General features: G+C 43.4%; 6 protein-coding genes across 10 annotated transcripts; 4 read left to right on the forward strand and 2 right to left on the reverse strand.

The window, feature by feature from the left end:
- Window positions 1-691: 691 nt before the first annotated feature.
- Window positions 692-6,042, reverse strand: smarcc1b (SWI/SNF related, matrix associated, actin dependent regulator of chromatin, subfamily c, member 1b). Its single transcript, XM_037263318.1, has 28 exons — window positions 5,875-6,042; window positions 5,498-5,617; window positions 5,336-5,421; window positions 5,173-5,254; window positions 5,011-5,103; window positions 4,865-4,934; window positions 4,730-4,799; window positions 4,579-4,654; window positions 4,366-4,491; window positions 4,202-4,284; window positions 4,011-4,117; window positions 3,884-3,943; window positions 3,751-3,779; window positions 3,541-3,656; window positions 3,390-3,461; window positions 3,201-3,314; window positions 2,977-3,130; window positions 2,795-2,905; window positions 2,630-2,689; window positions 2,307-2,565; window positions 2,188-2,238; window positions 2,071-2,117; window positions 1,896-1,995; window positions 1,685-1,821; window positions 1,470-1,604; window positions 1,257-1,389; window positions 1,089-1,175; window positions 692-1,010 (listed from the first exon to the last, which is right to left on the reverse strand). The coding sequence occupies exons 1-28, from the start codon at window positions 6,040-6,042 to the stop codon at window positions 943-945; spliced, it is 2,814 nt and encodes a 937-aa protein (XP_037119213.1). The 3' UTR covers window positions 692-942.
- aste1b (asteroid homolog 1b) lies at window positions 6,038-9,544 on the forward strand. The gene is made up of 7 exons (XM_037263322.1): window positions 6,038-6,370; window positions 6,696-6,946; window positions 7,027-7,293; window positions 7,388-8,238; window positions 8,298-8,529; window positions 8,604-8,787; window positions 8,880-9,544. Exons 2-7 carry the CDS (start codon window positions 6,709-6,711, stop codon window positions 9,175-9,177), a joined length of 2,070 nt encoding a protein of 689 aa, XP_037119217.1. The 5' UTR covers window positions 6,038-6,370; window positions 6,696-6,708; the 3' UTR covers window positions 9,178-9,544.
- Window positions 9,545-9,686: 142 nt separating this feature from the next.
- On the forward strand, window positions 9,687-10,799 carry si:ch73-345f18.3. Its single transcript, XM_037263357.1, has 4 exons — window positions 9,687-9,851; window positions 9,952-10,030; window positions 10,105-10,317; window positions 10,389-10,799. The coding sequence occupies exons 1-4, from the start codon at window positions 9,798-9,800 to the stop codon at window positions 10,772-10,774; spliced, it is 732 nt and encodes a 243-aa protein (XP_037119252.1). The 5' UTR covers window positions 9,687-9,797; the 3' UTR covers window positions 10,775-10,799.
- A 770-nt stretch (window positions 10,800-11,569) lies between these two features.
- Window positions 11,570-21,246, forward strand: fam126a (family with sequence similarity 126 member A). 5 transcript variants are annotated; one of them, XM_037263339.1, is made up of 12 exons: window positions 11,570-11,723; window positions 15,375-15,456; window positions 15,560-15,661; window positions 15,753-15,932; window positions 16,317-16,397; window positions 16,481-16,596; window positions 16,661-16,756; window positions 16,857-16,973; window positions 17,159-17,246; window positions 17,889-18,051; window positions 18,336-18,676; window positions 19,540-19,676. In XM_037263339.1, the coding sequence occupies exons 2-11, from the start codon at window positions 15,406-15,408 to the stop codon at window positions 18,635-18,637; spliced, it is 1,296 nt and encodes a 431-aa protein (XP_037119234.1). In that variant the 5' UTR covers window positions 11,570-11,723; window positions 15,375-15,405; the 3' UTR covers window positions 18,638-18,676; window positions 19,540-19,676. The 5 variants fall into 5 exon arrangements, with proteins under 5 accessions (XP_037119234.1, XP_037119235.1, XP_037119231.1 ...); XM_037263340.1 differs by having other exon boundaries at window positions 18,339-18,676; XM_037263336.1 differs by lacking the exon at window positions 18,336-18,676 and having other exon boundaries at window positions 19,540-21,243.
- Window positions 21,247-21,442: 196 nt separating this feature from the next.
- tomm7 (translocase of outer mitochondrial membrane 7 homolog (yeast)) lies at window positions 21,443-23,321 on the forward strand. The gene is made up of 3 exons (XM_037264430.1): window positions 21,443-21,622; window positions 22,128-22,176; window positions 22,894-23,321. Exons 1-3 carry the CDS (start codon window positions 21,520-21,522, stop codon window positions 22,907-22,909), a joined length of 168 nt encoding a protein of 55 aa, XP_037120325.1. The 5' UTR covers window positions 21,443-21,519; the 3' UTR covers window positions 22,910-23,321.
- LOC119130585 (interleukin-6-like) lies at window positions 23,273-24,765 on the reverse strand. Its single transcript, XM_037264429.1, has 5 exons — window positions 24,692-24,765; window positions 24,419-24,612; window positions 24,238-24,336; window positions 23,935-24,078; window positions 23,273-23,841 (listed from the first exon to the last, which is right to left on the reverse strand). Exons 1-5 carry the CDS (start codon window positions 24,702-24,704, stop codon window positions 23,623-23,625), a joined length of 669 nt encoding a protein of 222 aa, XP_037120324.1. The 5' UTR covers window positions 24,705-24,765; the 3' UTR covers window positions 23,273-23,622.
- Window positions 24,766-25,473: the final 708 nt, after the last annotated feature.

Here is a 25,473-nt window from a genome sequence, read left to right on the forward strand (position 1 = left end):
GATGGCGCCCGCGTAATACGAATGACGATTTTTGCCTTAATTCGAAGGTGTCAAAACCAAAACGGAGGGGTACCTATTCTAAGTTAAAAATGACATTTTTTCACCTCTACCGCTAGATGGCGCCCGCGTAATACGAATGACGATTTTTGCCTTAATTCGAAGGTGTCAAAACTAAAACGGAGGGGTACTTATTCTAACGGGTTGACTTAGTCTTATTATTATTAATAATGATAATAATGATTAATAGCAGCAGACCTCTCACAAAAGCTATGGATGTAAATCAAATGTTTCTCTTCTCTTCCAAATGAACAAATTGCAATCCAATTCCCTAATAGGGAGGCAATTGATTCAAATCCCTCAGAGTGGAGTGACCCACTTTTCCCCATCAATTGTAATCAAACACACAAAGCAAAACTTCAAATGGTGACTCAAGTGGGTAACTGTTCCATGATGAGAACCTGGCGAAAAGGGAGAGATGGCATGCAGATATGGGCAAGCAAAGCTGCAGAGTGAAAGAGAAAAAATACTCACTGATGCTCTGCCAAACAGAGCAGAACGAAATTGCTTTTGCGACACACACATGCACACACAAGATTTGCACTCATACACATAAATAAGCACATACACATAAATAAGCACATCTTATGTGATCTCCGCATTTTTCTATAAATTAGACGCAAAGACAAGTTGATAACTTATAAAAACAACTTTAATGAGTCAAGATAAATCTGAAGATTCCTCAACTCATGGACACAAATATTTCACAGACTTTTTAATGCTTTAAACTCGACTGAATGAGCCACTCGCCAAACACACACACACACGCATGCACACAGCATCCAGTCTACAAATAGAACTAGCGGGAAGGTTTTGACCATCAACATCGTTTTTTTTTTTAATCAAGCGCACTTTATTTGTGTTGAGTTTGAAGCGCCCGTCCGTTCAGCTGTGACTAGACGCCGGAAGGGCGGGCTGAGCTGCGGTCGTGCCCTCGGTCTGCGAGGACGGATCTGTAACAACGACAGAATCGCTTAGAGCGTGGTGGAGGTGACGACGACCTTTTGAACCAGCGAGTAACGAATGCTCACACATGCCATTAGGTGCTCCGGGGTGGCGGGGGGCCATCGCCTGCATTTGTCCTCCACTAGGAGTGATCCGATTGGCCACGGGCTGACCTGAAGAAACCAAAATAGAGTCTGTGTTCGAAACCAACTAGACTGAAAAATCCCAAATAATTCAAATGGTGGCCTCCTGACCCGAATGCTGCAAAGTGAATCCCGACTGGCCCTGCTGCTCCCTCTGCTGGTGAAGCTTTATCTCCGCCTGTTTGAGCTGCTCGGTATGGAAGGACTGCCTCTCTGTAAGAAGCTGTTGCCGCTGCTGCTCCAACTGCAAAACAAGCCAACAAACATCTGATGAGCGCAAATCCGAAAATGCATACGAGATGGAAAAATATCTCATTCGCTCACAGCCTCTTTCTCCCGGTCCATGATGGTCTCCAGTTCTTCAAAGTGCCTCAGTTTAATCTCCAACTTCTTCATTTGGGTCTCCACCAACAAAGCCACCAAAGATTTGATCTTTCTCTCCTCTACCGCTGCCAAGTGCTGAGTCAAGTGCAAAGGATATGTTTTGTAGCCGCTAAGAGACTGAAGAGACTTAGAAAAATCCGAGGGTGGGCCTTCACCTTGGCTTTTGTGGCAGCGGAGGCCAAAGCGGCCGCTGCTGCCGTGGTAACAGTGCTCTCTACTAGATCCAGCTCCATCACTGCTCCCCCCTCATCCCCTTCTCCCTCCTGACGCTGCATGCCGTCATCCTCGTTACCTGTAAAAGCGTGACAATGACATATATGACGTATGTATCTCGCATTGAACCCGGTTAAAGCGCAGATATTATACCGATATGAATTCCATCGCTTTCCTCTGCATTCTCTCTTTTGACGCCTTCCATTTTGGGCACTATGGATTCCACCAGGAGCCCATCAGCATTGACAGCAACCTGTGATAGGACCAACATCAGTCAACATCAGGAAGAAGAATTCAAAAAGAAATCGTTTGTGTGCTGGTCATCTACTTGATGGGAAATGGTGCTCAGCTGCACTTGTGAAGAGTCCATTGAGTCTGCAAGGTGAAGATAACATTTGTAACATAGACATCAATTGTTTCAACACATATCGGACTCGAGTCTCACCGGTTAATTTCATTCCATTCAAAGACTCTTCCTGGACTTGTGAAAATTCCTCTGTACACAAATTCAATCTTTAGCTTCAAGTTGAAAGCACACCAACGGGTTCTGGCTCACGCCCTCACCCAGTGCAGCTTTAGCAGCGGCCGAGGCGACCCGCGGATCCACCACCGAGGCCAGGAAGGCCACGGTGCTCATCACGGGGTTCTCGGATTGGCTGAAGGGCACGGGCTGGTACGCCAGCGGTCCGAGGGATGCGGACGAATCTTCCAGATACGGGTCCTCGATGGGCAGGCGGAGGAAGTGGAGGATGCAGTCGTCCTGCGTTCTGGAGCCCACGTGCTCCGATACTTTATTCCAGTCGTCCCGATAGACCTCCAAGGCCTGGCAAAGCCCGGAGAAACAAATTCAACCACAATGATGAATCCTAAAAATGGACTCGACTTACCTCCAACAACAAAAGCGTCTCTTGCTCCGTCCATTCCCGTCCAGCACAAGCTCCCTTTGTCTAAGACAAATGCAAAAAAATTAAAAAGTCAGATAGGTCAAAGACATCATAATAAAATGCAATGTGGAAACATTAAAAACACTTCGCCGTGTTTTCCACTGAGACCTTTGGGTGCTTCTTGGTGTAAACGTCCATGCGCAATCCGAAATTCTGGCAATCGGAAGGCTTCTCTCTGCTCTTTTCCGGGAAGCACAACATGTGCTGCGACGCTGTCACCTGCAGTCATGAGTTTTGACAATTAATTCTGAGGAGGGTGATGTCCACTCTACTGTGAATTTTGCAAGTACCTGTAGTGGTTTGTGTTGTAAGGGGGCCAGCCCGGTGGGTGTGTCTGCCAGTACGTTAAAATGAGGAGTGGGCGGGGGTCCCATGGGGAGGGGTCTGCTCTCTGCGTCCACCTGGTAGTTAATCAGACCCCATTGCTCGAGGAACGCGTGCAGCCTGAACACAACGATGGACACACAATGACTTTTTGAAGATAGCACACGCATACTGTACGCAAAGCGTTTACCTCAAGATGGAACAAACGTCGCCGGTGAGATTGCGCCGGCAGGATGTTGAGCTGAGGTATTCCTGGGGGTTGAGGCGGTACGTGTCGATCATGAAATTCCGGTAGGCCAGGTAGCTGCAACGTGCACAGATAACACTCTTAATATTTCAAAAAACATTTTTGACAGTTTGTTCGGTACGCGTCGCTCACACTTCGGGTGATTTTGACTTGTTCTTTCCGTTGAAGAATTCCGGCAGGGCGCGTTTCTCGATTGCGTGGATGCTGACAAAAAAAGTGATTCGGCGTCAGTAAAATGGAAATGATTAGGACGCACAAATTTGATTTGGTGCATTTTGGTCACCTGTTGTTATTAAACCAAGACGTGTAACTTGGTATTATGATGTGATGGGTTTGTTCAGTGACGTTGTCTTCTCCCTCTAATAGGCGAGGAATCTCCACTCTTCCCTCGTCGTCGTCCTGGATTAGAATCCACATTTGAGAACATTTAGTTTGCGCTTACACGGGGAAAAAAACGAGTAGAATATGTATTTTAATCTCTAATCGTAATTACCCTTCCTGTAAAATCATCTTCCTGGTCATCTAAGAGAGGAAAAAAAAAACAAAGGATGGTGCAAATGTAAAAATGTCAAGAGTAATCACATCCAGTGTAAATATCAAATTATTATAATTGATGAATTTCTTACCCAGGTCAGCCATGATGCCTCCTTTGACAGGCGTGTTCTCACTGTCCTTTTTAAAGTTGACTGCAAAGGACACAATGACGATATCATCAAATTGCATGTCAAATTTACTGCACACAATATATGTTACCAATTTTGGGTAAAACGATCTCCTCCATGTTTGGAACAGGAGTGGGGTCTTCCATATCTTTGGTCAAGTCCTCCTCTGGCTCTTCCTCCTGCTGTCCACGTCGCCTCCTTCATGTCAATAGCCGCAAGTTAATCATGGAACTGGAGCACAAAAACACCATACAGGATTGAAGTAGAATTTTGGGAACGCACCCTTTCTTTCCTTTCTTCCTAGCGTCAGTGGAGAGCGGAGATGGAGAGCGTCTTCTCTTTTTGAAGGGAGTGGACTTCATGTCCTGCCGCGGAGAATTGAAAAGACACGTTTAAATATTATCCGTCGAGTCATTTTCTTTCACGGGCACGCAACAAAAACAAACCTGGTCTTCTCGAAGGCGTATGCGTGGTCGGAGAACAAGAGGCAGGTTCCTTTCGTTCACACAATAGTCTTCCTCGTTCATCCACTCGTTGAAAACATCAGTGTCCAGAACATAACCGGCGTGGACCTATTGGGCCATTTATGGAAGTGGTATGACATCATAACTGCACACACCCCCTTAATACATTTAAAAAAAAAAAAAAAAAACTCTCACCCTCCACGGTTTTTCTGGATGAGGAGGGTCCTCAACATCTCCGATGACATCACTCGAGGGCAACCAGCTGTCATAACTAGAAAGATGGGGGGCGGGGGGGGTAACGGTGAAGGTTTTTGTTTGAGAATCGGATGCATGCTCGAATTAATACCTGTCGGGGTGCATGCCCCAATGCACCAGGATGTGGCTTTGTTTTCGCATGACAGGCCGCATCCACTCATCTGGAATGCCAATATTTCAATTAAATAAAATTCTATCTGGCATTTATTTCATACGTTTGACCCACCTTCCTCTGTAGCAGAGGGCAATGGATATATGTGGTGACTGGCCAGGCTTCTGTCCACACTAAGTGTGCCCTGCATGGATAAAAATCAAAATCAGCATAAATGAGATCATGACAGGCTCCAACCTTTTAGCGCCAAATCACTTTACCTGGTGCTTTGTAACAACACCACTAATTCTGCTAGCCAGCTCTTGATCCAGTGAAGGGTCCAAATAAACCACCGGATGTGACAAACAGTTTTGCTGTTGACACACACACAAAAAATTCACATTTGTTGTTTTATAGGATATTATGCTCAAGTGTGTCATTACCTGAAATAATGTTCTTTCGATCATATCAAACATTTCAACATTCCTTTCATTCCTTGATGGATTCTGCAAGTCAAACCTTCGCCTGTGAAATAAGAGAATGAAGGTCTGTGAATTTATTTTCCTATAAAAAAAAAAACTGTTTGTGGGTATGAATGCGACTCACCAGCCTTGCTCAGATTTGAACTTGTAAGCGGAACCGAGGATGTGACAGAGTCCGCCTCCTGGCCGAAAGTCCATGAAACACTGTGTCTAGAAATACATTTAGACAGTGGCAATGCATAAAGTGTTTTGCATAAATGCACAAAAGGAAACTTTAGAGCCTTACGGGTAGTTTGTTGCGGGGAGGATTTGGAACTCGTCTGCCAAATGCATCCTCTTGAAACTGGAGGAGCTGCAACGTCACAGCAGCCAGTGCCTGACATGATGGAGCATCCACTAACAAAGACTACGCAAAACACATTTGATGAATTACGGGAGGGCATAATGATTGACAATCGCATTGCTGCATTTTCTACAATATCCTTCACTCCAGCTATTAAAATCGTGACTTATTGGAGTGATGCGAAATTTGATTTCAGTGCAGATCTGCATGTTATTCAGTGTACAAAAATGTCGATGCATACTTTAACCCCAGAGGGCTGTTTTGTTTACAATTTACAGGAAGGAAGGCGGTGACTAGCCTGTTAGCTTCGAGCTAGCTACCTTTTTGTAGTACTTCCCGAGCCACTGGCGCACTAGCTCCAGCTGAGCCAAAGTGTCAGGACTCTCCCAGAACCAAGCTGACGGACTGCTGTCTTTTTTCCGATGTGCTGTGAATCCGGAGCTGGTCTGACTTGTTCCTGGAAATTCAATGTTTGTTGCACCGGACATTGCGAAAATAACCACTGATTAATATGAAACGACAGAACAAAACTGGCTAGCGCGCATGCTAACGTCAGTGGATCTCGCGTTATTCCGCGAGATGGCAGATCGAGGTATTCTGCTGTTTGTCCGGTAGAGGGCGATAATGAACATCACCAATCAAAACCTGGAAAAAGAAAATAGAAGAAAAGGGAGAGGCTTCAAAACAAAACAAGGAAGTACAACGCGGGGTGGAAAATAAATCAAGCTTTAAAGTAGACTAAATGTGCATCTCTGGAATTAAATTCTTTTCAAGGAAGACCTGAGTTTTGTGCAGATTCACCTCACAGAGGCAAAGGTATGGAATATTACTCGGGTGGAAAAAAGTTTAAAAAAATCTGCGTGCAGAGATACAAAGGAGAAAATGACATTACTTTGCACAATTGGAAATACAAGGTTTCTACAAAGTCTCTGCAATTTTAATTGATTACTGTTGTGATGTGCTTGGTGCAAATTAATGCACAAATGAAACCAAAATGTACACACTTGATATTGTTCTGATTTCCATAGACTTGTCCACACCAAAATGACAGTCCATCAAAAGTTTTTATAAGGATAGTTTTGATGTGATTGCCAATACAAATCTTATGCTATTATAATACTTTCAATCCTTGTCTTTACAGAACCTGAGATCCCATGGGCGTTCATGGTCTTACTACCTTTGTGGAAGGAAACCGACATTTCCTTTTTGATGTGAAACTCAGAGACAGCCGCCTGGTCATCGACGGCAGCAGTTTGTATTTCAATCTCTACTTGAAACACGGTTTGGACCGACAGCATGGAGGAGAATATGATGCCTTTGCATCCTTAGTCCTTGAGTTCGTCTCTGCCCTGCGGGCCTGTAATATTGAGCCATATGTGATTCTGGATGGAGGTAAATGAAATTCTTTAAAATCAGATTATAATCTCTATTCCTGTTATCATGTATTTACCGTTTCGCACAACTCTTTTCAGGGATTGACCCCAGCAACAAGAAATATCACACTCTGCAGCAACGCCTGCTGTCCAAAATAAAAGAAGCAGAGAATCTCTCTTATGGCCGCAATGGCTCGGTCCTCCCCATCCTAACAAAGCAGGTCTTCATTGAGGTCCTAAATCAGAATAAGGTCCCCTTGGTCCAAAGTCTTGCGGAGGCGGACTGGGACATTGCCTGTTTGGCTCACCAATGGAAGTGTCCAGTCCTGAGCAACGACAGTGATTTTTTTATTTTTGACCTGCCAGGTAAAAGAATTCCCTCTGAATACAAACAGGTAGTAAAGAATTACAGAGGGTCAAATAAACTGCACTGAATATGTGTATGTTTGTCTCATTATAGGTGGATACATGCCATGGCAGTTTTTCAACTGGACCAACCTTAACGGGAAAGCATCTTACCGCTACATCCCAACTCGGTGCTACACCACCCAGGCTCTCTGCCGCTTTTACGGGGGAATGAATCCGGAGTTACTGCCTCTCTTTGCTGTCCTGGCCGGTAATGATTACGCTACTCCCAAAGAGGCCGAAAGACTCCTCGATATGATAGATAGAACAGCTGGCAGCCGGCGGAACCATAAATCGTCTTCTTCTCGTGTTGACGTTCTGCTTCGGTGGCTATCTTCCTTCCCGAGTCCGGCGCAGGCCTTGGCAGAAGTGAAGAGACTCATGGGGGCTAACAGCGGTGGTGGGCTCAGTACACAACTGAAGGCGCTTATGAAGGAGTACCATGTGACCCCTCAAAGCCCCTTTAATTGTTGGTTCACTGATTTCAAGGTTCCAGAAGGGCACAATCAAACATTACCCAAGGGCTTGTCAGTGGCTGCAACAGGAGCACTTTTGCCAGCCTTAGTGATTGATGCTTTGGTCATGCGCAGGGTGCTCCTCAACCCACAGGTGGAGAACAGCAGGCAACCGAGCAGCCACCGTTGCGCCACACCTATTCGCCAAGCTATTTATGGGATATTACTACTCGAAGAGAAGCAAATGGAGCCTGTCGGCTTCCAGCAATTGAAAGGACAGGAGGACAGTTTTACCCAGAGAGGTGGCAAAAGTCAAGCCAGCGTTGCAACCCCACGGCAAGTCTCTCCCGTATGTGTGGAGGAGATTGATCGGCTTAACTTCAACCTGAAGAAAATCCAAGTGGAAGCACAGCGGCTAAAATCACATTTCCATGTCAATGCCATCTGTGAGGTAACGATTAATACTTGAATTGAGTCATGTCAAAAGGGCTGATGACCTTCTTCTTTCAGGTCACTGGAATGATGCGTCGTAATGCCATTTGCGAAGTGTTGCGGGTGAATCCGTCTGCGTTGGCTCAGGTTCCCGCCTCCATGTATCTGCCCATTGCAGCCACAAGCTTCTGGTTGCAGGAGGCTGCACCAAAGCCTTCACAGCTTCACCTCCAGGCTTTGATTTTGGGAATGGTTTACGGAGAGCTGGTTTTGATGGAGAAGAATCAAATTTCAAACTATCAAATTCCCGGTTAGTGACAAATGTCATTTGACTTTTATGAACTAGCTCTGCCTGAAGATCTGTTTTGTGGTCCACAATTGCAGTCCCGAAAGACAATTCGTTCGAGCGCCGCTTGATTCGTCAGCTGGATCAAATTCGTTTGTCTTCGAGAGATGCCATGGATATCGCGGCGGCTCACGGTTTCAGCCAATGGCAGGCCTGCCTCTGGAGTGCGCAATGTCTGAATCAGCTTTTGTTGCTGCCATTCAATGAAGTCCACTTCTCACAGTAAGAGGAACTATGAGTCATACACAAAACATATCAAACTGTGGAGTTTTTTTTTTTTTTTTTAATTATTTATTACTGTGTGTTCCTTTAAGCTTATTCAGTGGGAGCATGGTGCACAGCGTTCTCAACCTTCTAAAAAAGGGTCATACAGTAGATCAGATGCTGCCCAAGTTTTCGTACGACGTTTACTCCATCCTGCTACACGCCGTGAAGAACTGCAGCTTCAAACCTCAGCTTGCTTCAGTGAGAGGCGGCAGGGGGCGAGGTGGCGAGCGGGGGAGAAGAGGAAGAGGAAGAGGACGAGGAGAAGTGGGAGGAGGAAGAGGACGAGGGAGGAGAGGGACGGAGGGGATAAGCAACCGCTTTGCAGTTTTAGGAATTAATGAGTAAGACAAGAATATTATGAAATGATATGTGACCAAATGAGCGGCAACACATTCCATGGAATTTCCAAAATGCTAAGAAGCAATTTTATAATTGTGTATTCATGAGTCATCATCGTTATCTTCAGCTTCAGCTTGTGCCTTTTGATCGAAAGAAGAAAAAAAACTACTGTAATCACTTCAAACCGCAGTATTATTAAGATCGTAATATTTTTAACTGATGTATGTTATATGAAATTGAGCATGTATTGTAATTCATAGAGTCAATGCCTATGCATTTTTTAAAGTTGTCATTTTAATTTGCAATGTGTACAAAAAACATGATTTCTTTTACAATTTTTTAAACAACAGACAAACAAAAGATTATTAAAAGTAAATGTCATTCTCTGTCAAGTCTGTTATCGTGAATTAGCAAAAACAAAATAGTTATGCAGTTATGTCAAAAACATACTTTTTAGCCAGTTTTGTGCATTTCTACTTTAATGCAGGGTGTGCTGGTGTGTGTACGTAAAAGATAAGAAACATTTTGCAGGAGTCGCATGACGCTGACGTCACGTGGAATGTGGACTCTATTATCTGAAATCATTGACACGAAAACGAAACTGGGAGACGCACGAATTACAGAAAATGCTCCGTTGCCTCTGCACTTGCTGTCTCCCAAAAGAAAACTCCGACAACGAGGTATGTGATACATTTAACTGAACTGCTACAATGTATTATCTGCCAATCAGGCTTTAGTAAATTCAATAACAACTATAAAGTTACATTATTGCATTATCAGAGGCAGCCGCTCATGCGGCCCAGTACAACTGAATCACATGGAGTTGAATCTGCTCGACTAACACGACCAGTAAACGTGGGTATGTCATCCTTAACTCAGAATAGATTACCACATCCTGTCTGGTGAATGTGTGGTTTTGCGATTCTCTGCAAGATGCACAACACACAGGCAGACTGGTCATGAGGCGGGTATGCGTGCCAGAAACGGATTTGAGGTTTTCCAATGTGGCCGAGACCTTCAATGAGTTGCAGGAACGTTATGAGTCCATGGTTCGACACATCAGAAACCTGCAGATGAACTGTGGCTGCACACACAATGACCATCTGACTATATCTGAATGCGTGGGCAAGATCAGAGAAGAAAACCGTGAGTAGTTTTAGGGAGCTCAGATTATGAGGCCTTTTTTGTGGTTCAACTTCTTATTATTGGTCTCCAAGGAGACAAATTCAAGGTCTCACTAAAGATGAAGGGCTACGACTTCTCTCTATCTGTGGATCCCGTGGATTCAGACGGAGCCTTGATTCCTCCCACTCTGCGGTTAGTTCAAGAAGATCTGAAGTGTGCTTCTGAGAACAGCAAGGCTGCCATATCTAAAGGTGCCATCCTTCAAGAGCTGATTGGATGGCTACTCCGGAGCAAGGATAAAATTGCTGAACAGGTGAAGAAGGTCGCAGAGACTTACCAGGAGCAAGGAAGACTTAATGAGAACCTGGAAAACAACATGAAGGAAGTGAGTAGGGCGAAGGAGTTGTCATTGAAATATCGACAACACGCTGAAGAGGTCCTTACCCAAGCAGCTCAGATAGCTGGTGTTCCTCTGTGAATGAGCAGCACAATGTGCATTAAAAGGTTTCTTTGTTTTGTGATACCGGTGTGGTCAATAAAGAAATTAAAATTATATGCAAGACTATTACACTGTCAAAATCAGATATTTATTTATACCTGCACTGCCACTGCTATTTTCAAACTCTTCCAACATGCATCATAATAATAAACTGAACAATTGTACATGTTTTTGTACTTCCGCTTATCACCACTAGGTAGCAGTAGACACCCGTTTTATGCAAATTTATTATGCAGAGACTACCTGGGTCAAGAGAAATGTGTTATGGTTATTTTTAACATCCCCGTGGTTAAATATAATCAAGCTTTAACACCACCGGCCTCAAATGAAGGGAACATCACAGGATGCCGATCATTCCTGAGCACAAAATCAAATGATTACAATGTTTAATCTCCCATTACTGTGAAAGCATGATTTATTTTCTATTGTTCCTAAATTCATAGTCAAATGACCATGCATCATTTAACAGCTTTAAGAGTAATCAAATAGATTGTTTCTCGGCGTGGAATGTTCCACATTTAGTGTATGAAAATTGTAACTTTACAAATTGAAGCACAATACTTTTAAAAGTCATTCATTTGAAATACATATGACAGGTCACTCATGCGTCTGGAGAGGGATCGCGAATGACAGCTACAACCTACAATGATCGTGGAAATTACCAACACACGAATTCGATTGGCTAAAAGAAATTTGGTAGGCGGGGCAATGTGACTTCCTATTCGTCTCTCATTGGCCCGCTCGTTCTTTCACTTGTGTTGCGTCTGAGAGCTCCCACTTAAAGATGGTTTGACTGAGGAAAGTAACCACGATGAAGAAGCGGGTCTACTGCATTACTGAAGGAAATCAAGCAGTAGGGAAGTGATGCTTATTTCGTTTTGGAACGCAGCAGGACGACACTTGCACGATCTTCACTGATAGCATGCCAGTAAGTGAGTAACAAACTGACCCCGCTTGAGTTGTTGTTGCGCCTTAGCCGAGCTAGCAAACTAGCCAAACCTGTAGGGACAATCGTCATGACACTTCCAAGTCATTCAGCAAGATTAAGAGTATGTGGCGGGCTGAGATTAATCTTTGCTACCTGACTGGGTGCACTTCAACGCACAGCAAAGCGATCCTTGCAATCATCGGGAAACATTTGCATTTTTTTTCTTGGTTAGCAGTCAGTTTGTGTGTCATCTGCAAGTTGGAGTAATATGAGATGCACATTTGCAATTACAGTACAGCGATGTTTCCACTATATCAGACCGGTGGTGTCATTTTTCCACGGAGAAAGACTTTGCACCGGACTCTTGTTTTAGGCTGCGTGGGTGTGTTCTCTGGCAGCCTGGGTAAAGCCTTGTTAAATCTGTCCATGCATCATGTGAATCATGTGATGTAGCTTTCAGACCTAATGTGAAAGTGTCCCTATTTAACAGACTGTTTTTTTTAAGTATGTATCTCTTCAAAACAGGCCTCTGGGTGATCTTGCACAAGTACTGAAATTGTCTAGACACTAAATAAATTAATATGTGCATCATAAATCCAGCTGTTGCATGGCTCTACATTTCCAAGTCTGTCTAGATTTTTTCATGGGAAATTGTTACAGGTGAGTCAAGGTGACTTGGGCAAAAATATTTGTGGTTTGGAGCTTCATACCTTGATTCAAAATTTTGGACCATGTGCATAGTCACTGCTTTTGCAACACGGGCGCCATGCTTTTAGCAATATTCAGTTCCTTTTTTTTTTTATGTAGTTACTCGCACAAACAAATGCTCGAGGCGTCGGAAAAACACTTGGCAGCACTGCTTTTATAAACAGTTGTGTTAGTAAAATTGTTTTGAACTATTGACACTCTCCCAAAAATCAGTGATTCAAAAAACATCCTAAGAAATCAAATTAATTGATCAAATCAATGCATTGCTCAACCCTACTCTCATTTGCATAACGTAGTTTACAAAATACTCCAAATACCGAAGTGTCGGTCAAAACTGATTCCTGTGTCTTTGCACAAATGCATACAACTATACATTATTATAAGCGCAGCCATTTATTTCTCACCAGTTACGACTGCTAATATTTTTTGACAGCCAGTTATGCAACATGCAGCGTTTGAATTCATCAAGGTGCTCTTCATCTTCTATAAAGGTGATAATGAAAAGCCGGATTCAGTCATTTCACAAGCTATTTCTGACCGGAGCAGACAATTGTCAAGCTAACCACGTACGCTTTGATTATTGGAGGAATAGTGAGTGGTTGGAAAAAGAAAGAAAGAGAGAGAGAGAGGGAAGGGATCACGTTGGGTGATGATGCATCACCGGCCTAGAAGCGTAGGCTGTTGCGAGAGGTTTCCTGTCTGTTAGCACTCCCCATCCATCCATCTTCCATAGCAGCAAAAAAAACATACACACCACCTGTCTATTTTGTCTTGAATTGATTTGTGGGCGAGTGGGTGGGTTGTGTGAGTGCTCCCACTCCTTACAAGCTCCACGTAACCCGCTCAAAATCAACTCATAAGGGAGGGAAGAATAGGAGTTCTATTCACTTAAGGGGAAAGTCACATTAGTAAAGTCACATTGTTTGACTTCCTGTTTCTTCTAAGCGCAGCTGGCCGAGGAAAAAATGACTCAATCCAAATTTTTTTCTTTTTCTTTTTAGATCGTCAATGGACTTTCGACCGATATGATCGTGCTAATCATGTTCTATCTTGCAACTTGGCCTGTACTACAGGAAAAAGCAGCCGGGGCAGCTCTGCTACTCCCGATACCACCCACTTCATTATTTCCTTCTTTTTTCTTTAGTTCCTCATTTCAAGCTTTCTAGCACACTACCGGTCCACATTTCAACATGCATAGGAAATAAACAGGAGGTCAAGCTCTGCTACTACCATCACACCCTTTTTGGTTCAATAAATGAGAAGTAGGGCTGACCAGATTTTGAAAAATAATCCATCTGATGAGCCAGTGGCCATATGTTGGTGCGTGTGTGATGTTAAGGACAGAGGCGTGGGTTGCTTGCGAATTTGCTCACAGGAACAGGTTTGTTCAAACCAGCCACTGAATAAACACACACACACACTCGCTGATTACTTGACACATTCTTCCTCACTTCCTGGCGAGCTGTTAATTTGTCTTGAAGCATTCTTTCAAAAAAAAAATCCTTAATAATTCCTATTCAGTGTTCATATTTCTGTCTCATGCCTTTCTATTTGTCTTGTTGGAGATCCTAATGAAATTCTCTTATTGACCCACTTCAATTGCCTTATGGATCCCCTGGGCGTGCTCCACATTCCTTTCATCCATCATCTCGGCATACGTCCAATTATCTCCCACTCTTATTGCCGTTGCCATTGATCTGCGCTCTTTCTCTCTCTCTCTCTATTCATTCCTTTCGGCCACACATTAAGATTCTCATCGAGCTGTTCTCCGACTTGTCTTAGTGATTTTATTAGTGTGCTTCCTTCAATCGGTCTGCTGATATTTGTGTGGAGATCCTTGTCTCTAAGCGAGAAGGTGACAGGAGGGACAAATATCTTGCCAATGACAATTACTCAGTGTTGCGTAATCAGCGGGCCGTTGAATTACAATTTCTTGCTGGGCGTTGTCAGTAGTATATTAACTGAACAAGCAATTTCCTTTCTCTGGATTTATTGGCTGATTTGTTGGCTGGGTTTTGCGTCCTCAATCATTCACGGTCTTTTTGCTTTGCTTTACGAGCGCTGTATAACGACAACACGCAACGACTAACAATTAGCATCTATTTGAACACAAACGGTGCAGCAGAACATGTTGACAGATAATGTAACAATACAACGTGTGTGTATATACGATATATGTATATTGGCAAGCCGCAAAGTTTCAGTTATTTTCAGTACATCAAGTATTAATTTTCTCAATAACCACTGTGGCTTGTTGTTGTTTTTTTTAATGGAAAAGTCCCACTAAATTTCCCTGCACTTTCTTTCTCTCCATTAATTCGAAAGCTATAATTTGCACCAGAGAATGGTTGGAAAATAAACCCTACTCGGGAGGGATGGTGTTTTGTTAAAAAGACTGAGTCACCCTTTAATCACAGCCTTATTTTGTTTGCCTGCTATTAAAGCACGTAGTCCCAAGATGTCCGCACTCTCATTACGTGTGATAGAACACGCTGTCACAATGCACTTTCACTAAACGCAGGCTGTTTTGTCTCATAATCCGGTTCCTTTTTATGAGTCGCTGGCTCCCCTCCCCGCATTTGTCATTCTCATCAGTGGCGCAGTCCAAAAATGGACACCCAGCTGCCTTTTAGGGGCCACGCACCGAAATAATACCAAATAAAGCTATTAGCTTTATGAAAGGAAAATACTGCGGGGTAGCTGGGGACAGAGGCGGCGCATGAGCCAAAAGCTACGTGTAATTTACAACAAGACTTTTGTTGGGATATTAGTTATTGAAGCTGCTCCCCTTGGCTTGAAGTATTATATTTTCATATGTGTATTTCACAAGGGAGGTGATAATCTGCAATAATTGGATTTCTATTTATTCAGCGATGGGTGAGCACAAATTGACTATTAAATTGTGTACATTTTTTTAACAATTTGATATTTTTTTTTGTGTAGGTAGAGGTGACGCCTCTTCAGATGCAGGAACATGTTGGCTATGGACCAAGGAGTGGTGGAGGAATGGCTGTCAGAATATAAGGTATGAAAAAAAAGAAAAATCATTTTGACCCTCCTACACATTTTAATTGCATACTCACTCAAAGATACAAACATGCAGACACACTTGACTTTGTGTATTTCAGACCTTGCCTGACAGCGCCGTGTCAGCCTATGCTGCATCACTTAAAGACAAAGGTGCCCTTGTCCCGGCACTCTACAAAGTCATCCGGGAGAATTACAGTGAAGTATGGCCGCAAGCTTTTCCAAATATATCTTCAAGACATCAATTTCTCGGGGTTCCATTGAACCGTCGCTTTGGTTTTGTGTCATCCTCAGCTGCTGGAGCCAGTGTGTCACCAGTTATTTGAGTTTTATCGGAGCGGTGAGCCGCAGCTGCAGCGTTTCACTCTTCAGTTCCTTCCAGAGCTCCTGTGGAGCCTTCTGTCCGTCAGCGCGGCCAGAGATCCCCACACCTCGGGCTGCATCGAGGCCCTGCTGCTGGGCATTTACAACTTGGTAGGGGACTGTGTGTGTGTTGCCATTTGGGCTGAACTCCAGTCAACGTCGCCTTTATAAGAAAGCAGCATTGGCAGCTCTGATTATTTGCGTGAATATGTTCAACGTGCGTCGGCATCTCTTCCTGTCTGCATATCAGAATAGGTCATGTCACTCCGCACGGATTCCAACGCTCCTTTATAATTGAGCTGACATTAACGAGCACTCAGGGGGCACGCAAACCCTGAGGTGTGCTGCTGTGGGTGCGCAGACTGAAGCTGGCCACACATTAGGCAGGAGTTGTTTTTTTAAGTACAAGCTCTTATCAGAATAGTGCATACATAGACAACACTGCCTCTGCTTTTCCTAACTCACAGATGTTCTTTGTCTTTTCTTCCCCCCCAGGAAATAGTTGATAAAGATGGGCAGAGTAAAGTATTATCCTTCACTGTTCCTTCGCTCTCCAAGCCCTCGGTGTATCACGAGGTAAGACACAAATGTAAAAAAAACAAGTGCTTTTGGAGGAATGTTAAAAGAAAATTGGCATCTTGATTTTTTTTGTTTTTCAGCCATCTGCCATCGGCTCCATGGCGCTGACGGAAGGGGCACTCGCCAATCATGGCTTGAGCAGGGTGGTGTACAGTGGGCCGCTCCTCCAGAGAGAAAATTTTACTGCACAAAACAGGTGATGATAGTCGCATTTTTATTATTATTATTTATTGATTGATTGATTGATTTTCTTTTTGCAGATTTGAGGTGCTGACCTTCTTGTTGCTGTGCTACAACGCTGCTCTGAGCTACATGAGCTCCACTTCCCTCCAGTCCCTCTGTCAGATCAGCTCCAGGTCCAAACATCATTTTTAATATTTCCATCACGTACCGTGTTTTCGATTCCATTAAAATGTTGATTCAACTTCTCCCATTCTGTTCTGGCCTATTCTCCAGAGTGTGTATATGCGGTTACCCGCGGCAACAGATACGGCGCTATAAAGGTATTAGCACACGGATGACGGTTACATCAGAGTTCTTGGTTCAGCTCCTCACAGGGATACACTACGCATCGTGAGTGTACACACAGACGATTTATTTTACGCTCTGTTTATGTTGGCGCACATTCCCTTGTCCGTTTACATTTTCTTTTATTTATTCAGATGTGTCACCATATTGCCTTTACCTGTCACAAACTGCCTGTGTGGAAATCTGTTTCTTATACAAAAGTCAGATGATTAATATTCAATTGTGTTTAGGTGTAACGGAGAAGCGGAACTCGGATCCAAAGCTTTGGACGACGTCCTGTATCGGGCCCAGCTCGAGTTGTTCCCGGAAGCGCTCTTGGTGGGTCCGGTCATAAATCGTAATTGTTGTATATGCCGGGGTCGGGGGGGGGGGGGGGCGAGCACACGTGAAGCAAGCCGCACATGCTGGCCGGGATATTGGCATCGTACGCGGAACACTATGCTGTATTGTGTCGCTCCGCGTGTCAGACTGCAAACTGTGCGTAATCCCGCTAGATTATTTACATGCTTTGCACTCTGCTCTGTTTAGCTGTAATCCTCGTAGGGGGAAGCAGATTGAACCTAAGCTTGAAGTATTACTACACCAGTCAGGGTGCATTCCTCCACAATGGTGAAAAGACATGATTTTTAGCTAAAAAGAGCTTTTAAGTGAATGACAGTGAATGAAGTGGCCAGCAAGTGCACGTTTCCTCCATCATTTGAACAAAAGACACATTGTCCCGGGATTGTGGCCTTTTGGATTGCGCTGCGGCTTCTGCTGCTGCATGTTCCTTTTAAGGATTTCTACAGAGTGCAAAGACGTGTAAATACTCGGTGGCCTCTAAGAATTTACACTTTCGCTTCGGAGAAATAGGATTAGCGTGTAGATTATTTGTATTAGCGTCACCTGTTGGCTGGATTTGTCAATAATGCTTTTCGGATGATTCTAAATGGCAAGGGACTATTGTGTGTATTTGATCAGGTGGGCAACGCCATCAAGTCGACGCAGCAGGGCGCGGCTCTGAAAAGCAACGCCAAGGAGGGTGCACGTAGCATCCAGGTGGAGATCACACCCACCGCTTCCAGGATCTCCCGGAATGCTGTCACGTCGCTCTCTATCAGGGGGCACCGCTGGAAACGACACGGTGAGATGCGTGATGTCAAATGAGTGTGGGCAACCAGGATGAAACCTCTGGATGGTTTCTGTCATTGTGATGTTCATACATTTCCATCCAAATGTTCAACTCCATATAGTTTCATCATATTTTGTGTCATATATTTTTTGGTGTTTCATTTGGATCTTTCTGTTATTGCTTTAATTGTGTTTTGTGTCTTTTGGGTCATGTGTGCCTGCACACATTGCCCTTTTTCATGTGTGTGCATGACATGGATGTTTGTGTGTTGTGCAAACCTTCCTGTGCCCGACCAGCAGAGTCCCAGGAGGTGAGTGTAGACAGTGAGGCCGCGCCGGGGGGCGTGGCCATCCCCGATATCAGTGTGACGGGCGTGAGCAGCGAGCGAATGCCCAACGGAGAATCCCTGCGAGCGCGCTCCGACGGCCGCACCTACCCGGACGGCGAAACTTTGGGAGGTGCCTCCGATGTCAGCCCGGAACCCCGAAGTCATGAGTCCAGCACGCGGGGGCAGGAGGTCAGGAGGCAGAAGTCTGTGAGGCGAATGCTGGAAAATGAGAGTTCTGGGTCGGCCTCCATAGGGAGGAGCCAGCACTAAGTTCTTCCTTCCCCTTGCCCCAATCCTGGGGTAACCTAGGTAACTGTCAGTGGGGGCGTCGTGGTCTGAAAAAACCTTCCCCGCTTTTTAACCAGCCCTTTTTTTCACCTTTTTGACTCACTCTGTCCCCCGTGGCTCAGACTTCCTCACAATCCGCCGTTATTGTTCCTTCAACTCATGACAAAGCAAGCAAACAGTCCTCCTCACAGATTTATATTATTCACTGACATCAAATGCAAATGTTGTGCCTCCTCGACAGCACTCCTGGGTTGCACTTGGACACTTTTTATTAGACAGAAGCTGGACAAAGATATGCAGGTCTTAATTTAGCACAAACCTTTTCATGACTGATGAATCGGAGCATTGGATACAGTAACCTGCATTTCTGTTTCCCAGCTTTTCATTGTTGTTCTGTTCCACAGCAAATTATTAGCGGCTTAGGATGCAGAAGGACTTGTGTGTTTTTTTTGAGTGACTAATTGAATGTCTTTCCTTCTTCACTTTCCCTTTGTGATGTTTCCTAGGCTTACACCCTCAACACTATCCTCACCTGCCTCTTTTGGGACTTAACATTTCACTCCCTCACCGATAAACCACTTTATTTGGCTAAGATCACATCTTGTTGGTGGTGGGAATCTAAAACAAAAGTCTTGACAGCAGGTTGCGAGAAATCAATCATCTCTCAGGCTGTGGTGATGGCGCCACCTGCTGGAAGACAGTCATACGTTTGCCCTGCAGCCCATGACTGTTCAGTTTTAACCAAATCAGGCCAGTCAGTGTAATGGCACATTAATGTAGAAGATTTGAACAGAATGTAATGGGCTGAATGGCAAATGGGTTTTGTCCATTGGCCGCAGATTGACTGTTAACTCCGCTTGTCTCCCTTTGTGTGACTACCACAGACGCAGTGGATCTGGGTTCCCCGGATGAGCTGATGGATATTTCGGAGGCGGACGAAGGCGGGATGGCGCCGGACGCAAACCCACCCACCATCATCATCAGCAACAGCGTGACCACGTTAAATCTGGGGGCAAAGGCCATAAAGAAGTACCGTCTGGGCGGGCGCAGCAGCAAGGACAAAGAATCCAGCCCGCTCCCGATCGGTCGAGCGGCTAGCGAGAGCGTGGAGACGTCCGTCAAACGTCTCACGCTCACTTCGAGCCAGTCTGTGCCCAAAGCAGGAGCTCTCACCAGCTTGACGCGCACGGCCAGCGCCGTGTTCTCTCGCTCTTTTGAGCAGGTAGCCGCCGGTACCACCCCACCCCCTGGCAACCACACTGCCCCAGAATCTGGCACTTATTCATGCAGCCTGCAGGAGGAAGGGACGGTCTATTTAAACCACACGCAACGTTCGCCGAGTATCAGCGTGCACCTTGGCTCGGACCTTTGAAATGGTTTTATGATGAACCTTTGGATCTGATCCTGTGATTCAGCACCAGTAACCTGGAGCTGTAAGCCATGCCAACCACTAGGGACCACGAACATTTTTTTTTTCTTTTCCTTCGCGCCCATGCTCCACTGTGGTGTTGTTCTTTCTGTGCCGGGGAGTTGAAGTCACTTTGCCGATTTCTTTGACTCATTCATTGTAAACCACTGCCATGTCAGGAAGAAATTTACAAGCCTCTGACAATATATACATTTAAAGCTCATCACTAACCACTGTGTGTCAAAGTATTTGGAAATGAATTGGCATGTGTTGCCTTTGCATGCCTTTTCCATACATTCACCTTTACCTTGACCCCCCCCCCCCCCCATGGAAGGAGATGTGGGTGAGTGTTTTTTCTTTTTTTGTGTGTGTGTGCGCATAAAAGCTGTTGATTGAATGAAAGTGTAAACCTCCGGATTCAAAAAGAACAATTTTCTTTGCTCCTTCCTCATAGCAATACAAACCGTACCTTCAGTGTTTAGACGAATATATTTAAACCTAAACGTTGTGGTCTGTCTGACTTTGGTCTAATAACAGATATTTTTATGAAAGAAAAAAAAATCCACATTCTTCCCTAACAAGTATGGAAACCGCAAGTGTTCCATTCTTAACATTTACAGTCAGTATTGTTCTGATGAGCAGAAACATCAACGTGCCCTCCCTTGAACAAGATGAAACCTCAACATAATTAGTCCAATGATGTTTTTGACTCTGGTGAGAGGGCTATGAAGTATCAGGGTTTGCACTTGAGAGGCTAATTACATATTTATAAAGGAGTAACTCTCACAGGTACCAATCCCAAAAGAAGGTGTGTTACATATGTCTGTAAGAAAACCTGTGGATTATTTTAATACCTCATCTAGCCACCATGCCAGGTATTTGTAGTATTTCTTCAGTCTGTTTCCTTTTGTTCCAAGTCAACCCACCTGCATCACATCATCATGCTAACACGAAGGTCAACTCCATCCCCAGTGTAAACTGTCGTCTGTGTGCTATTAACGGTTTGGTGTACATAATTTGAATGGACAATCGATGTGTTTCAGTATGTCAGTTTACAAATTGTGACTGGTTCTGCTTTTGCTGTACATCATATTGTTGTTCTTAAGATATTTTTACTGGCCTTTTTATATGTCCGAGGATGTGCAGCTCATTGCTTCTGGAAATAAAGTGTTTCTTTTGACTCAAATTTGTCTTTGCTGACTGGAAACTACTATAACTATTAATGCAAAAAAATGTAATTAACTCAACATGTAACGTCTTGGTAGTTTATTTCTTTGTTTAGATACAGAAATACTAAATAGAAAATGTACTGAAATACTGTACAGTAAAAACACGCAGTTACCTCTTCCATCCACAAGACGGCGACACGAAGCTTAGACGTCCTGTTCGTTTCTGTCATGGCTCATTTCCGCTTCCGTGTCCTTGGTTGCACTCACGCTGCAGCGTACAGCAAAAAATGGCAAAATTAAGTAAAGAGACTAAACAGCGGCTGCAGCAACTGTTCCAGTGTGGACAATTCGTCATCCGATGGGGATTTATTCCAACAGTGCTGTACTTGGGTCAGTATAAAAGGCGTGAAATAAGTTAGTTGCTTTAAAACCCGCTGGTTGCAGCTAGTTAGCATTAGCGTGTTCACCCTTAACCTGATTTTGACTGTCCGCGTTTGTAGTCGATGTTAAACGTGTGTTTTCGTTTACTGACTGGGAAGTTCAAACGTTCTCGTTGTGACTCCTCATCCGGTCGAAAACTTTCCAATTGTCACATCGGAAACCTATGTCATCACTTTGTTACTTCCAAGTTCACTTAGCAATTCCCCTCATTTGGACAGTTTAGAGATGTAATTGCTTGAAGGGTTGCACAATTGTGGTGTTTTCTCACTGCTAATAAATAAATCACTGAATGGAAGGGTGGGAAACAAATTTCCTGCTCGACTCAGATATTTTTTTAGAACCTGACTGATGCTGTCTCAAGGCCAAAATAAAAGTTCTTCAAATGCCACTCGTACTTATTATATCTACCCCATGTTTATTTGTTCTAATAATTTTCTTGTGTTTCATTTAACAGGCTTCAAACGAGGAGCAGATCCAGGAATGCCGGAGCCTTCAGTCTTGGGGTATGACTTGAACACATTTAAAACATTTCCCCCCCAAAATTAACGAATCTCATACCAAATAAATATTTGATGATGAGCGTTGACTGTTAAACTGGTATCAAAGGGCAAATGCCCGCAATGTGTTGCAATGCGTGCGTGTGGAAAGATACCACTGAATTGTTGGCATCATTCGAGTGAACTGCTGACAAGTGGCAACACTGATTTGCGTCATCCACTGCTTCTGTGTCAGCGTTTTCTCTCATGTCTGTCTGTGCATTAAAACTGAGAGATTAATGGGATTCAAATCGACGTTGCAATGTGATCAACTGTTTCGATTTCTTTGTGCGTCTTGGCGTGTGAAGTGATTGACAATAAAGCAGACTTTGACTTTTGAACTGCAATTTTCAAAACCGCAAAGGCTGCAATTTGAAAAGGAAAACATACGTATATTTATTTATTTATTGAATGACTACCATTTCAGTCAAACTGTTTTCTAAGTTGTAATTGAGCTACTGCCCTTTTTTGTATTAACTCATGGTTCATTTACCTTTATTGTAGCATAAGCATAACCTATTTATGTATAGTCCATTTATGTATAATAGATTATTATTGTAATACAGTTAATGTATCGCTTGTGTTTGGTAAATAATATGTAGAAAGAGAACCTTAAAAAAATGGCAGATTAAATCAAAAACAACAATGACATATGTATCGTTGCCTGTTTTTGCTTCGTTTCAGTTTACTTTGGGGTTGAAGAAGGATGACGTGCACCTGCATCAACAACCTCCACCCGAAGACCACGACGACCATCATGCATTGAACATTTAGTTGGCCACATTTTGCTCTGAAAGTCAATGTCAGTATATGAAGTGTCAATTTGGTCTGAGATATTTATTTGTTATTGTTACGACACTCTCTTGAAGTCTGTTCCATGTTTTTGTCAATAAATGTCTGACAGTAAAGCCCATAAGTGTCCTTACTATAGTTCAGTTTTGCAAATATATATACAATGTATTTGAATCTCATGAAAAAAAGATTTCAGTAGTTCAATCTAATAAGTGAAATTCTCAAAAGACACCTGCCAAAGTGTTATAAATCAAGCAATTCAATTCATAAGTAAGCAAATATAGTTTTATTCATGTTTTAAAAATACATTCAGTTTAAAATAAATAATAAATATAATTACCATGCCTTCAAGTATAAAAACAACATGTAATAAATATCCTCTTTAAATAATTCATATTACTGTTTGCAATAAATAAGGTCTTAGACTCACAATGCCTTTTTTGAGTGAGCAATAAATATGTTATCTACAGAATAAAAAAAAAAACCTCAGTGCGTCATGCAAAAACAAATACATCATCAATCCGTCAGTGGGTTACGACACGTCAGTGCAGATACAAGAACTTCCTTAATTCACTTCATGTTTTGCCCAACTTTTCCGACGGGCTTCAGTGGCGGACGTGACTAGCGCAATAAACTAAACATGGCGACCTTGGCAAGTTTTCCCCTTCGCCGTTCTTTGCGGCTCAGCGCCCTCTTGCCGTCAACAATGAAGATGTAGAGCTTCCGCAGGATGTTGTGCGCCGTCATCTTTCTGTGGAAAGCATCGGGGTGGTACAGTGACCTCAATAGGCTCTCTTCCTCATTGCTACTCAGGCCTGTGACCTCTTCTGGTTTTTTCATCTGCCGGACAAGAATAAGCAACACAATGTCAAAATAGGTATTATAGTAACAGCAAAATTCATTTTCTATCCCTAAATTGTCACACTGGCCAACCTTTTGTTTGATATTGTAGAGCAGGAGTTCAGAGTAGTGTTTGGCCTCAGACAGAATTCTACTGCCGGGATATTCCTTCTCCACGTGCTTGAGAAGAATCATGTAAGTGGACAGACCTTGGGCCAGTCTGTGCAGGCAAGCCTCCTGGAGACGAGAGAAAAAAAAATATTTAGGTCAGTTAAAAAACAAATATCTATTCAATCTACGCATAAAAGTCAAGCCGATGCTAGCAAAACAATTATGGAAAGTGTCAGTGTCTGTATTTTCTCCCACCACTGGTGGTTTTTCATTTCTGGTTCTTACCTTGCTAAAGTTGGAGCTGGGGCAGTTTGCTGGAAACTGAGGTGCTTTGTAGTGCTCCAGTAAATGAAACTTGACATTGTTTTGGAATTCATCATCAAACTGAAATTGAAATTAGTCACAAGTCAGATACGTTTTACAGCCAGAAGAAGACAGTGAAGGTGCTTTCTGAATTTCCACTTACAGCTTTCTGGTGTTCTTTAGCGGTACCCAGAACCGAGTCCCAAACATGAGCAGAGGTCAGCAGGTCAGAGGGCGCCGTTTCCTCCTCACTTGAGGTGTCGCTTAATGGCAAGACGGTGGTCGCTTCTGTCAACGGAGCTCCATTGGCTCGCAGTACTAGAAAAGCCAGCAAGCCCACCGCGAGAATTTGCGTGTCTAATGTGGAAGCACAAGAAAATCATGAATGAATGGCAAAAGAGGAAGAAAATTCAGGAAACGTTCATCACCGACTTACACATGTTGGGCATGTTGCGTCGAGATTACTCTTGCCTTGACCGCCTGCTCTCGTGGAACATGTCTTGACTTCTCATTGCACAGCCGTTATATATTCTACTGACCGCAGGGATTTCCTAATACCTTCCGGTTTCAATTATGCACTGGTGAAACCGATATTACACCTTTTTGTTGTGGCCCCCCCGCACTTTAGTTCTCATCAGTTTTTTAGTTAATATTTCCAAAAGTACTTCTGAATATTTTTTTTCATCTAATTTTTACATTTAACCTGCTTTTAAAAATACATTTGATTTACCTTATATCGCTGTAAATGTTTATTTCTCAATACAAAATAATGAAATGGAAAAACATGAGACAACCTTCATTGTAATTAGTTGCAATCTTCCTCTCAGAGTTTAATCACTCATTTAAAAAGAATAATAGCCACATTTTCTCGACTGTAATGTGAGTCATACATTAGAAGCTACTGTACTTTAAGGACCAGACTAAGGACCAAGTTTTTGGAGACTGACCTGTTTAATACGCACTTCTGAAGTATTTTTTGGAGGTGCTCAAATGTTTGAGAATATTCACACATGTATTGAATATCACACAGTGCGTGAGAATATATCACGTCATACTAATTTTGCTAACACGTTATCTGTATCACTACGTGTAGCCTTACACATCAGGCCAGACTTCCCTTTCCTTGTCGTCATTACTTTCAGATTCCTCCCCTAATTCCAACGAAATCTAGTGTCACTGTCACATTATTGTTTCATCATGCTTTGCCGGGCTGATTTG

The sequence above is a fragment of the Syngnathus acus genome, chromosome 11 (genome assembly GCF_901709675.1).
Source record: "Syngnathus acus chromosome 11, fSynAcu1.2, whole genome shotgun sequence".
In the NCBI taxonomy this organism is placed as follows: domain Eukaryota; kingdom Metazoa; phylum Chordata; class Actinopteri; order Syngnathiformes; family Syngnathidae; genus Syngnathus; species Syngnathus acus.